Source organism: Anolis carolinensis, chromosome 6 (genome assembly GCF_035594765.1).
Source record: "Anolis carolinensis isolate JA03-04 chromosome 6, rAnoCar3.1.pri, whole genome shotgun sequence".
Classification (NCBI taxonomy): domain Eukaryota; kingdom Metazoa; phylum Chordata; class Lepidosauria; order Squamata; family Dactyloidae; genus Anolis; species Anolis carolinensis.
This window is the reverse complement of record NC_085846.1, coordinates 118851888-118864851: the sequence shown is the minus strand read 5'-3', so window position 1 is coordinate 118864851 and position 12964 is coordinate 118851888. Positions and strand designations below refer to the sequence as shown.

Sequence of the window (12964 nt, the reverse complement as noted above, 5' to 3'; positions counted from 1 at the left end):
CATTTCCACTTCCAAAGCCGACCTTACCTCAGACCTCAGTAGCATGCGGAATATCCCAAACCCATACCCACAGGGTCGAGTTCCATAGTTGGTTGGGTGCACAATGATATCTGGATACAGGTGAGCTATAACTCCCCACTTCCAAGGTCAATTCTCTCCAAAACTTGCCAGTATTCAAAGTTGGCAATGTTGAATATATGCGCCAAGTGTTGTCCAGATTCATGGTTGATTGGGTTCATAGTGCTCTTTGATTGTGGATAAACTACAACTCCCATCATCATATTTATTTATTTTTATTTACAGTATTTATATTCCGCCCTTCTCACCCCGAAGGGGACTCAGGGCGGATTACAATGAACACATATATGGCAAACATTCAATGCCAACAGACAAACAACAGATATAGACAAACACAGAAGCATTTAACATTTTTTCCAGCTTCACGATTCCGGCCACAGGGGGAGCTGTTTCTTTACTGTCCACTAGTGGCTGTATTTCCTCATTCCTTTCCTCGTGTTTTGCTGGCAGTTTTATGATGTTGTAAATTAGTTAAATTAGCCTCCCGCATAAAGTGTACCTAAATTTCCCTACTTGACAGATGCAACTGTCTTTCGGGGCTGCATAGATCAACAGCAAGCCGGGCTATTTAATGGTCAGGGGCTTAACCCGACCTCTCGGTAAGTAGTGATTTATTGCAGCTGGTTACTAGCCAGCTGCGCCACAGCCCGGCCCCAAAACAGCCCCAGCCCGGCCCCATAGGTCATTTCCCCCCAAAACCCTGCCAGTATTCAAATGTGTGCCATGTGTGATCCAAATTCATCCTTGTTCCCATTCACAGTGCCTTCTATAACTATAGTTCACAGCATCCAAGATCAATTCCGCAAACTCTGCCAATATTGAAAGTTGGTCCTGTTAGGTATGCGTGACAAAGTTGTTCAAGATCTATTGCCATTTGGGTTCACAGTGCTCTCTGGATGTAGATGAACTACAACTCCCAATATTCAAAGTCAATTCCCCTCAAACCTTGTCAGCATTTCAAATTGATCATGTTAGGCATGCATGTATAAAGAGATGATAGATAGACAGACAGACAGACAGACAGACAGACAGACAGACAGACATGAGAGAGAGAGGGAGAGGGAGAGATTGTAACTCTCCTAGGATTCAGTAATCAAATGTTTCCCCAAATATATAATTTCAAAGGACAGCTGTCCAATGCCTGAATACTCAGAATTGCTGTAAGGCAACAAATACCAACCAATCCATCATTGCAAAGGTTCAGCCAAGGTTCATTGTGAAGAATAACACAATGCAATAACAAGAATTATTACCTCACAACCTCTGAGGATCCCTGCCACAGATGTGGGCGAAACATCAGGAGAGAAAGCTTCTGAAACATGGCCAAACAGACCAAAAGACTCACAGCAACCCAGTGATTCCAGCTATGAAAGCCTTTAACAATACAATAACAAGAATATGTTGGTTATTGCCTTGAGTTGTACATGATTGCATAATTTATAGAATACTAGCTGTGCCCGGCCACGCGTTGCTGTGGCAAAGTCTGGTGGTATGGGAAATAAAGTCTTGAGGAATTGGTGGTAGTTAAGGTAAAGGGTAAAGGTTTTCCCCTGACATTAAATGGGTTATATAGCTGTGTGGAAGGGCCATGAGTCTACACTGCTATATAATCCAGTTAAAATAGATAATTTGTATTTTATAGGCAGTGTGGAAGAGGCCTAAGTGAGGCCTAACTCTGCCTGTCCCCTGGGCTGAGTGGGTTGCTAGGAGACCAAGTGGGCGGAGCTTAGCCTTCTAACTGGCAGCAATTGGATAAAAACAATTATTCCTCTCCCTCTAATTAGGAGTTTATTTTTCTTTTCTTTTTGTTGTATGAATGTAGAGGCATGGATGAGGGGTTGTGCTGCCAGGTTTAGTGTTTCTGGGATGTGTAGTTTTGTTGTTTTGTCCTAGGCCGAAATTTCATTACCCTTTTATATATATAGATCTCATTAATTCCCAGGTTAAAATGGCATCAACATATACAAAATCATTCCTAGTACTAGATTATTCCCTGTGTCTATGAGAGCGCTTTTGCCAAGTTCAGCAGAGCAGGAAATAGGCCTCAGATTTGTGCTGGAGACCTAGACTTTCCTAGAGTGAAGCCCAGTTTTTTTTTTAAAGGGCTTTTCATTTGAGATTTTCCCAAGGTTTTGTCCCTAACACCAGCAAATGTGTTGACTGACTGTGGCTTTTGTTTAGTGCACTTTGTCCTTAACTTGACCTGAGCCATCTTGGCTCTCATCCCGGGAGAAAGCTGGGAGAGGAATCCAATAAAGAGAGGAAGGACATAAACACAGAGTCGGTTCCAAAGTTCTGAAACAGACATGAATTGCTGCCGTTGACTGAACTAATCTTGCCTCGCCTTTTCCCTTGGATTTTGGAGTTTGGAGACTGTCTCTGGACTTCATTCGTTCTGCTGCTGGAGAGAGAAAGAGCTTCTCTTTCTTTGTGTCTTTCTGCCACAAAGGAAAGAGAAGGAGGCCGAGGGGCCATGGATGTTTTGGGGACCACGGCCATCTTCTTGGTGGTCTTCCTGGTCCTTCTGGTGTCCTGGAGGAAAGTGGAGGCCCGGAGGAGGAACTGGCCACCGGGACCAACCCCTCTTCCCATCATTGGAAACCTCCTCCAGCTGAAGGGCTTCAACATTTCAAAACATCTGAAGAAGGTAAGGAAGGAGACCTCAGCAGAAGGCAAAACCAAAGGCATGGATATCGGACCTCCTTTCTCTGCTTCTTGGGTTTGGATTGCACAGTTCGATTATGGAGTCCTTGCTTAACTCAAATTTGGTGAACCTTTTGGATTATTGTTTTAGGCTCACTGTGCTGGTAGGGGGATGCTGGGAATTATAGTCCAAATGGGCCTTCCTACTCTGTGAAAGAATAGGAAATGACCATGAATGGAGGTGAAGAAGAATACTGAATCAATCATAACTGGAAAAGTAGGAATAGATGATCCCATGGAGCACTGTGGTTTTCGGTGAAGACCTCAAGACTTGGGACCTCATTAGATGGATGTCTGCCCTTGTTTCCACATACAGTAGAGTCTCACTTATCCAACATAAACGGGCCAGCAGAACGTTGGATAAGCGAATATGTTGGATAATAAGTAGAGATTAAGAAAAAGCCTATTAAACATCAAAATAGGTTATGATTTTACAAATTAAGCACCAAAACATCATGTTATACAACAAATTTGACAGAAAAAGTAGTTCAATACGCAGTAATGCTATGTAGTAATTACTGTATTTACGAATTTAGCACATTGACTACAAAAATGCGTTGGATAATCCAGAACGTTGGATAAGTGAGTGTTGGATAAGTGAAACTCTACTGTACTTCCAAGGCATTTCAGAGACGAAGCCCTTCACACAACATAACACTACTTCCTGTTGTCATCTATTGTGTTTTGTCCCTGAAATGCAATAGAAGTGTAAGTAAATGGGGTGGACAGAGGATTGGGAGGAATCATCTTCTGTACTCCTGTTGTGCCTGGAAATGGGACAAAGCAGGCAGAAAACACGTGGGATGGGATCTGTCAGATTCGCCCATGTTGTTTTGGTTCAGTGACGTGGAGCAAAGGGTGTTCCTATGGGCGGTCTTATGGAGAGCCCAAGTCCTTCCATGTGAGCCCAGATCTTTAAACAGTTACATTTTAATGGAAGCAATTGCGCAATTTAAGGATGTGCCAACTGTGATATAACTGTATTTTCTCCCTTAGTAGTATGCTGTGCTGTCACAATAGCACTATCATAACCTTTCTTTTTTTGGACCCACTGTGGTCACTTCAAAGGTCCGCAATAATTACTTGCAACCTCGTATATCTTCCTTACATTCAATCCTATAAGTTGTCAGAGACAGAACGCCAGCAAGTAAAACAAAACTCAGTTTATTGAGGTTACAGAACTAAAAACGCCCGTAAGAAACAAAGAACAGGGCAAACACTTGACTTTAGTGTGCTAAATAACAAAAAGCAGCTCAGTTTGAGCTTAAACAGTTCAAAGGGAAAAACCGGGTTAAACAGGAGTATAATCCGGATTAAATCAAAGAGCTTACTTCAGCTTGGCAAACAATGCAAACAAAAGGGGAACAACAGGAGTTGGAATGTAAACAAAAGACTGGCGGCAGATTCCTCTCTGCTACTCAGGAACAGCAGGGGAGTAAACCAGGCTTGTTTACTCCTTCCTGCAGCGAACGAAAGCGTGGTCGTAGTCAAGATTCAGGTTTAGGGTAACAGCAGTCAGCAGGGTCCCAATCCGGTCCAGAAGATCAATAGCCAAGCGTAGTCGTCAAGGAATCCAAAGGTCACACCGATAGCCAGCAGAAAGGTTAATCCGGAATCGTAGTCAGTCAGTCCAGCGTCAATCCAGTGAAAGTAGGTATTGCCCGTCAAAAAGACGACGGAGATCCAAGCTATCAAGATTAAACACAAGTTGCACAGAGAAAAACCCCGCACAGTTCCTCCCGCCGTCAATGCCCAGTGTCCTTGGTAAACTTACGTATCCAGTAATGAATCACACCCGTCTTCAGGAAATTCCCCAGCAAGAGCCCAAGCGTCCGTCCAGATTACCTTGCCCAACGCAATTAGACATTGGTCCCAAACCCCATTTTATCACAGTTCAAGCTCATCATCGCTGTCAGCTGCCATCCCAATTCCAGACGCCCCAACATCATTATCCTCATCAGAACTTAAGCACCTTCGACTACGCCCCACAGCATCCCCAGCTGTGGATCCCGCTCCATCCCTCCAACCAGTCCATGGGTCGGATCCTGCAACCCGCCAATCACCTCCCATGCTTTCATTGCCTGTTTCCCCAACACCCAAATTCTCCCTCACACGAGTCCATTCCATATCATCTTCCTCCGAGCTAGCCATCTCTTCCTCCAAACCCTGAGAAAAACCCTCAAATGAGTCCTCATCTGTCGGCTCTGCAAACAAATCCCGGAGTCGTTTCCTTTCACGCTCCTCGAGAGTGTCTGACTCTCAAGGAGTCTTACGACCATGTCGTTGACCATGTCAACCATGACATAAGTTATCAGTGTTCTTTTTACCTGGGTGGCCAAAAATCTTATTTTGAAATAAATACCTACATTCTATTTATATATTTGGAATCTAATATAAAAGGTAAAGGTTTTCCCTTGACGTTAAGTCCAGTCGTGACCGACTCTGGGGGTTGGTGCTCATCTCCATTTCTAAGCTGAAGAGCCGGCGTTGTCCGTAGACACCTCCAGGTCATGTGGCCACTGGCATGACTGCATGGAGCGCCGTGACCTTCCCGCCGGAGCAGTACCTATTGATCTACTCACATTGGCATGTTTTCGAACTGCTAGGTCGGCAGAAGCTGGAGCTAACAGTGGTCGCTCACGCCGCTCACAGGGTTTGAATCTGGGACCTTTCGGTCTGCAAGTTCAGCAGCTCAGCACTTTAACACACTTTGCCACCGGGGCTCAAGAATCTAATATATACAGTCTTTATATACAAAATCATTATTGTTAGATATTTCAATTATAATGAGGTCCTCCCCTGAATGTTAAATTTCCCCATTATGGGAAATTTTATTGCTAACTACAGAAGAAACTTTAAAGTGCCATGAGGTTTTGGGGTTCCATAATTTTGAAGATTTCCTTGACTAAAAATAAAGAAATACATAGTGAGCAGGGACTGCACTCACCTAAGTGATGATTCTGAACATGAGACACAACAGGAGAAAGGCTGGGTAACATATGCGCCTGATGGGAATTCTTCTTAATGTGTCTTCTTCCTTCACATGTATCTATTGGAATAAAATTAAGTTTTTTGTTTGATTGCATGCAGTTTGGGGCTGTTCACCAGATCTGGTGAGTATACTTGAAACAATCCATCTTAATGTAGAAGTCTCATAGCATATACAAATAAATCACTTTGGGATTTCTGAGGCTATGACTTTCTTCTTCATGTATGATTGTTTCTTTGCAGCTGAGCGCAACATACGGCCCCATCTTCACAGTGTTTTTCGGCTCAGATCAGATGGTGGTCGTCTTTGGATACGACTTGGTGAAGAAAGTTCTTGTGGAAAAGGGCGATGAGTTCCTCAACCGGGGAAGTTTGCCATCGGCAGAAAAGGCCAGCCGAGGACTTGGTAAGATGACTTATTTATTTATTTACAGCATTTATATTCCGCCCCTCTTTCTCACCCCGAAGGGGACTCAGGGCGGATCACATTACACATATAGGAAAACATTCAATGACTTTTAACATAGAACAAAGACAAGACAAACACAGGCTCCGAGCAGGGCTCGAACTCATGACCTCCTGGTCAGAGTGATTCATTGCAGCTGGTTGCAACTGGCTGCTCTCCAGCCTGCGCCACAGCTGGATGAATGTATTTATTTACAGTATTTATACCCCATCCTTTTCACCACAAAGGAGACTCAGAGCGGCCTTGTAATAGACAGCAATTCGATGCCACATCAGTCCCTGAGCCAAGCAAGAAACCATTGGCCAGGAGAAGGGAGACGCAAATGGTGCTGGGGAGAAATCTAACTGTCCCAATTTGACATTTCCAGGCAGCTTCTTGCATTGCACCTCAAAACTCCACAAAGAGCCCCTACAATGTACACAATTATGCAAAAATATCCCATCCCCCACAAGCTTCCAGAACCTCATACTGTCCCCAAAGAGGATGTCACTTCCTCTCACTGTTTTAAAGGATTGTGCAAAGGTAAAGAGGTGTTTGTGACTGTGATGGTGTCTAGGAGAGGCATGCTGACGCATGGTTCCCCATGCAATTGCCTGCCCCTTCTCTAGAGTTTGAGTGGTCAACCCCATGTGTCCCTCAAGATGGTGCACTACTCCAGCTCCCATCAAACCCAGTCCAGAAGACCAATGGCCTGGAACCATCAGTAGTTGATCTGGAGGATCACAGATTTCCCTCCCACATGACTCTGGGATACTGGGTTTAAACCTGTTGACGTCCAGTGAGTAGTCTTGGTACAATCAGCAAATCTCTTATGGGGAGCCTTCTGTGCACAAGGCATGCACTCTGCTGCAGAGCTACAATCATTCCCTCTTGAACCAAACTATAGCTAGCCTCCAATTCTGCTCCCCAGTTCATGCATTGAGGAGGAGATGTGGGTCCAATCTTGCCTCCTCTCTAAGTGGAGATGCACAGATTCCCAATGGTGAACAAAGGTTTTGTTGTCCTTTGCCCAACTGGTGGAGACAGTTCACATTCGGCTTCTCTGGTTGCCTCCTTCAGGTGTGTTAATGTCCAACGGTGAGCGATGGGTCCAGCTTCGCCGCTTCTCACTCATGACCTTGAGGAACTTTGGGATGGGGAAGAAAAGCATTGAGGAACGGATCCAGGAGGAGGCCCAGCATTTGGTGAAGGCTCTCAGGGAGACCAAGGGTGCGTGCCCATACCTTGCTTTTGTAATTGCTTCTTGAAGAAATTATATCCCAGTCTTTGTAAATGTCCTTGGTTTACTGAGGGTGTAAAGTCTCCACTCTCCAGTCATAGTTTGGAAACAGCGCTTGGTCCTTATTGCAAGCACAATGGGGTATTGTTGTGCATTCCAGCCCCTTCACCCATGCAAGAATATCCAAATAAAGCATCCCTGATAGATGCCCATCCAACTCAATTTAAAGACCTCCACAGTTCAGGAGTCCCACTCCCCTTCAAGAGATTTCCCTTCCACCAGCAGATAGCTTTTACTATCAGGCAGATCTTCTCAATGTTTAGGTAAAGTCTTCTTTCTGGCAGTTTGAACTTGTTGGTTCTTGACGTAATGTTTAGAGGAGCCGAAAACAAGAGGACTCCATCTTCTCCATGACATTCCTTCAGATATTTAAAGGTGGCCCTCATGACACCTCTTTGTCTTCTCTTTTCCAAGCTAAACAGACCCAGATCCCTTATTGTTATCTCACAACACTTGGTTTCCAGAACTTGGACCATCTTGGCACCCCTTCTTTGGTTCAGGTTTAGAACCATGTCTGGCTTTCAAATCTGAGATGAACCCAGAGTAGACCCTTCCTGACCTGGAAGCCACCAGTGGCCATAGGAGGACTAGGATGGGGTGCTTTGTGCAGTGCGTTGGTGACACTGGCTTGAGATATGTCTTTGCCACCCCACTAACTCTGCTGCCCCCCAACGCAGGCCAACCCTTGACCTCATCCAGCATTTTCAACTGCGCCACTGGGAACGTGATCAGCCACATCCTCTTGGGTGACCGGTTTGACTACCAGGATAAGGAGTACCTCCGAATCATCAATATCCTCACCTATGGCTTCCGAATGGAAAGCAGTTTAGTAGGACAGGTGAGAAAGAGGAGGAGGAGGAGGAAAACTGTGACAATAGGCAGCTATGATCTGAGAGAAGGAGTCTGCCAATCAGAAAGGACAACAGCTTCCAGAAGAATATCCCAGCCAGAATATCTGTGGTGGTCAAAGGATTCTGGGAATTGTGGTACAACTATGTAATATTCCCAAGCTCCAAATGACCACAGTTGAGTCTCCCTTGTCCAAAATGCTTGGGACCAGATGTGTTTGGTATTTCAGATTTTTTTCCAAATTTTGGAATACCATTATTTCCATACATGTACTTAATGCTTCTCCATCATCATCATCATCATCATCATCATCATAAAAGATCTTGGATATGGGACACAAGTCTAATCATGGAATTAATTTAGGTGTCATAGACAACCTGTACACACAGCCAGAAGATCATTTCATACATTTATTGACAATGACCCATGAATGGCTTTGTGACATTAGCATCTGGCAGCAGGTTTAATTTGGATTCTAATTAGCAATGTGTTTGCTAGCCCATCCTTTGGTGTCCACTGCCCTCATCCTATTTCTCTTATCCTTTTAGCTCTATAACATGTTCCACTGGATCATTGACTACTTCCCCGGCCCTCATCTAAAAATATTGGAAGAGGCCTTCAGCATCCAGGGCTTCATCAACCAGAAGATCGAGGAACACGTCAAAACCTTTGATGCTACGGATGTGCCTCGGGACTTCATAGAGGCCTTCCTCCTCAAAATGGAGCAGGTGAGCCTAAACAAGAGATTGCTCCTCCCTTTTTGAGGACAATTGGGAATATCTGGGATTTCGAGAAAGAAGGCCACAGGTGTTTTAGCTTCCTATTGTTAGACTGCAGATTTAGTGTTTATGTTGGATCAAAGATCTAAGAGAGAGATGGAAACCATACAGCCCTCCATCTCCTCCAGCAGCCCTTCCAGTAACTCCCTGTCCTCACTATTGGAGCTGGCCATGATAGCATAGTCAAAATGGCACATGCTGGGAGTCATAGTCCAACAAAATATGATTCTGACCACATTTTAGCATTAATATGTTGGCTTTATGCTGAGCACTTTGAAATGTCACTTTTTTCAGACTAAATTCCCAGAACCTCCAGTCCAGCCTGACCACTAGTTCTGATTCAAATATATCAGTACTTGGTACCTGACAAGAAAGCTTTCACCCTTGTTCTTCACAGGAGAAGAATAATCCCAAGACTGAATTTACTACAGAGAATCTGACGATGACCATTAACGACCTGTTTGTTGCTGGGATGGAGACCACCAGCACCACCCTGAGGTTCATCCTGATGCTCCTGCTGGAACACCCGGCGGTGGCAGGTTTGCCGACCCTGGGAAAGGCATGACTCCACTCCCCTCTTTCCCCCAATGAGTAATTACAAACCAACTCCTTTTGCACTTTGAAGTCAAGTTTGCAGCAAGTGGAATAAACTGAAGAAAATGGGAGAAAGAGAAGGGAGAAACTGAAAAGTCTTTAGGATGGGATGGCTGGGGATTAACCGATGTCCTCTGCTCAATTGGGAGGGTGGACAATCCACTAAAATGGGCCTTCTGTTTTTTATTGTCTATTCCCTGTCTTTGATTCTCCTCCCAGCGAAGGTCCATGAGGAAATAGACCAAGTGATTGGTGGGGAGCGGATGCCCACCATGGCGGACCGCTCCAGGATGCCCTACACGGAAGCCACCCTCCACGAAGCCCAGCGGTTTCTCGATCTCATTCCCTTAGGACTGGCCCGCAGGGCAAGAAGGGACGTGGAACTGGAAGGATTTGTCATCCCAAAGGTACATTGTGGTGGGGTCAGGATCAACATCAGGCCAGGGGTGCAACTACGCTTTTGAATGGATGCAGTTTGGCACCACTTTAGCTTCCATGACGGTGCTAGAGAATCCTGGGAGTTGTGGTTTTGCAAGGCCTTTTCTGCTAAAAAGAGCTACTACAACTCCCAGGATTACATTGTATGTATCCATGATACTAACCCCTAACCCTAACCCTAACCTGCATTACTTCTACAGTGTAGGTCAGGCTTGGCCAACTTGGACCCTCCAGGTGCTTTGGACTCCAACTCCCACAATTCCTAACAGCCGGTAGGCTGTTAGGAATTGTGGGAGCTGGAGTCCAAAGCACCTGGAGGATCCAGGTTGGCCCATGCCTGGTGTAGATGCACTCGAGAGATGCTCTGACTCACAGAATAGACAACCAACCTTTTATTCCAATTGCAATTAGTCTTAGGGATATATTTTTTTGCTAATTTCATCTGTGACACAAGCAAAGAGCAATTACATCAATGTCTTTCTGATGGGACATCTTTGGGAAATGTGCCAGTTTTGACCATTTTTCGCAGTTCGCTGCTTATTCCCTACAAAATTCACATGTGTGGTTTTTTTTGCAACAAAACAGTATTCTGTACAGAAAAACAGTACAAAGAATGTTATTAGCAAAGAAACATATCTCTTAAGCAAACCACAGAAAAAAGATGAAACCATACAAAACTAGCACAATAAGATTTTCAGCCGTCCAGAATTCTTCCCAGCAGAAGAATATTTTTCTGTATTTTTCAGCTTTCTGGATGAAACGCATCCTCCAGATTTCCATCTGCAGTCCCAATGAGAGTAAATCTATTGAAGCAAAGGGATTTATTCATGCTCCAGTGAATAATTCAGTGGATCTGTAAAATGTGGGAATCATTGCAATGGTTTCCAACCTGAGGGCCATGGCCCACTGGTGTGCCACGAGACCTAAAATAAGGTCTGCGAGATATAATAATAATAATAACTTTATTTTTATACCCCACCCCATCTTCCCGAAGGGACTCGGGGTGGCTCACATGGGGCCTTGCCCGATACAACAATCAAATATCAATCACAAAGCCATAACACAATTAACCCAATAAAAACATCAACATCAGTAAAAACAATCATTAAAATGAACATGAATCATGCAATATTATTAATATTATTAATATGCAGGGGAAATTGGCACCAGGGCCTGTTCTTGGGGTTATTTGGGGAGCCGATTCAGAAAATTGCATTAGATAGACCACATCAGCTCTAGATGATTAAATATGGTTTTCTGTGGGTGAGGAGATGGCGACTACTGGATGGCAGGTGTTCTGTATCAGAAACAAGAGCCGATATGGTCTCTCTGATGCCATTTTTTGAATCAGCACCCCAAAGAATCAAAGCAAATAAAGTTGATCAAAAACTGATTCATTACCCTTTTGGTACTAATGTTGGAGAGTGGTCCCTGATCAAGTGGTTGCTCATTAAAAAAAGGTTCAGGACCACTGATCCAAAGGATTTTGGCAATTCTATTTGCTCAATAACTTTGGCAAGATCCCACATTTTTGTTTGAAGCAATAAAGCTAAAAGACTTGGAAAATAAAGTATTGGAGGAGTTTGACCCTCAGGCTATGACTCTGGAGACTTGAGTTTGATTTCCCAATTGGCCATGTAAACCTATTGGGTGACCTTGGACCACACTTTCTCCTCCCCAGAACAAAGGCAAACCCTTCTGAACAAAATCTGCCAAGGCAACCCAATGATAGACCTGTGCTAGGGTTGCCATAAGTCAGAAATGACTTAAAGACTCACAACAACAACAACAACAACAACAACAACAACAACAACAACAACAACAACGTTGTTCCCTTGGTAGCTACTTGTGGGTTCTCACATTGTTCTGTTGTGTGTTTCCTTGTTTCAGGGTGCGACTGTCCTTCCCATGCTGACCTCTCTCTTGAACGATGCCAAGCAGTTTAAAAACCCACACCGTTTTGACCCGGAACATTTCCTGGATGAGAAAGGGAATTTTAAGAAGAACGGAGCTGACGTGCCTTTCTCTGCAGGTCTGGAGAATGGCTAGATTTTGCAGCGGTGGATGTGGTGGATATAATCAAATATATTCAAGAGATGAAAAGGGGGCTTTCAAAATTGTTGGGAGAAGAATCTTTGCAGTATGAAATCTATTCGGTGGGAAGCAGAGGGAGGCCATAAGGTCCTTTGAACTGAAACATGGTTTTTCTAAGAAGGAGGGAAATATCCTGCACAGAATAAATGTTTTCCTGTAAAGAGAAACCATATACCTGGACAGAAAATGTGGCCTATGGTATCTGTATTGTTAAAGCAATAATGACGACAAAGAGAGAAATATCACATGGAAGAGGCCAGATAGAATCACGGGAAAAGTGAACTCTTTTGGGGGGAAAAGAAAAGCCATTGGGTCAAGCCAGTTATCATTATCTGCCCAATTTGTGTGTGTGTGTGTCAGGAGCAACCAGAGTTGCTTCTGGAGTGAGAGAATTGGCCGTCTGCAAGGACATTGCCCAGAGGACGCCCAGATGTTTTTTTTTGTTTTGTTTTTTTGTTTTTTTAAAATGTTTTGCCATCCTTGTGGGCGGCTTCCCTCATGTCCCCGCATAGAGCTGGAGCTGATAGAGGGAGCTCATCCGTGCTCTCCCCGGGTGGGATTCAAACCTGGCAGCCTTCAGGTCAGCAACCCAACCTTCAAGTCACAAGGCTTTTATCCCCTAGGCCATTGGAGGCCCAATGGCATAACTGAATGAATCAAAGTACCCCTATTAAAGTCAATTTGGCATGGCAAAAT

General features: G+C 44.3%; 1 protein-coding gene across 1 annotated transcript in view; it reads left to right on the top strand.

Moving 5' to 3' along the window:
• The first annotated feature begins 1669 nt into the window (after positions 1-1669).
• Positions 1670-12964, top strand: part of LOC100555225 (cytochrome P450 2C19) — a 14797-nt gene continuing 3502 nt past the window's right edge. Inside the window, exons 1-8 of the mRNA XM_003225914.4 lie at positions 1670-2725; positions 6013-6175; positions 7295-7444; positions 8192-8352; positions 8912-9091; positions 9540-9681; positions 9956-10143; positions 12065-12206. Coding sequence (XP_003225962.2) covers positions 2552-2725; positions 6013-6175; positions 7295-7444; positions 8192-8352; positions 8912-9091; positions 9540-9681; positions 9956-10143; positions 12065-12206 — 1300 coding nt within the window. The 5' untranslated portion in view covers positions 1670-2551. The remainder of the gene's footprint in view (positions 2726-6012; positions 6176-7294; positions 7445-8191; positions 8353-8911; positions 9092-9539; positions 9682-9955; positions 10144-12064; positions 12207-12964) is intronic.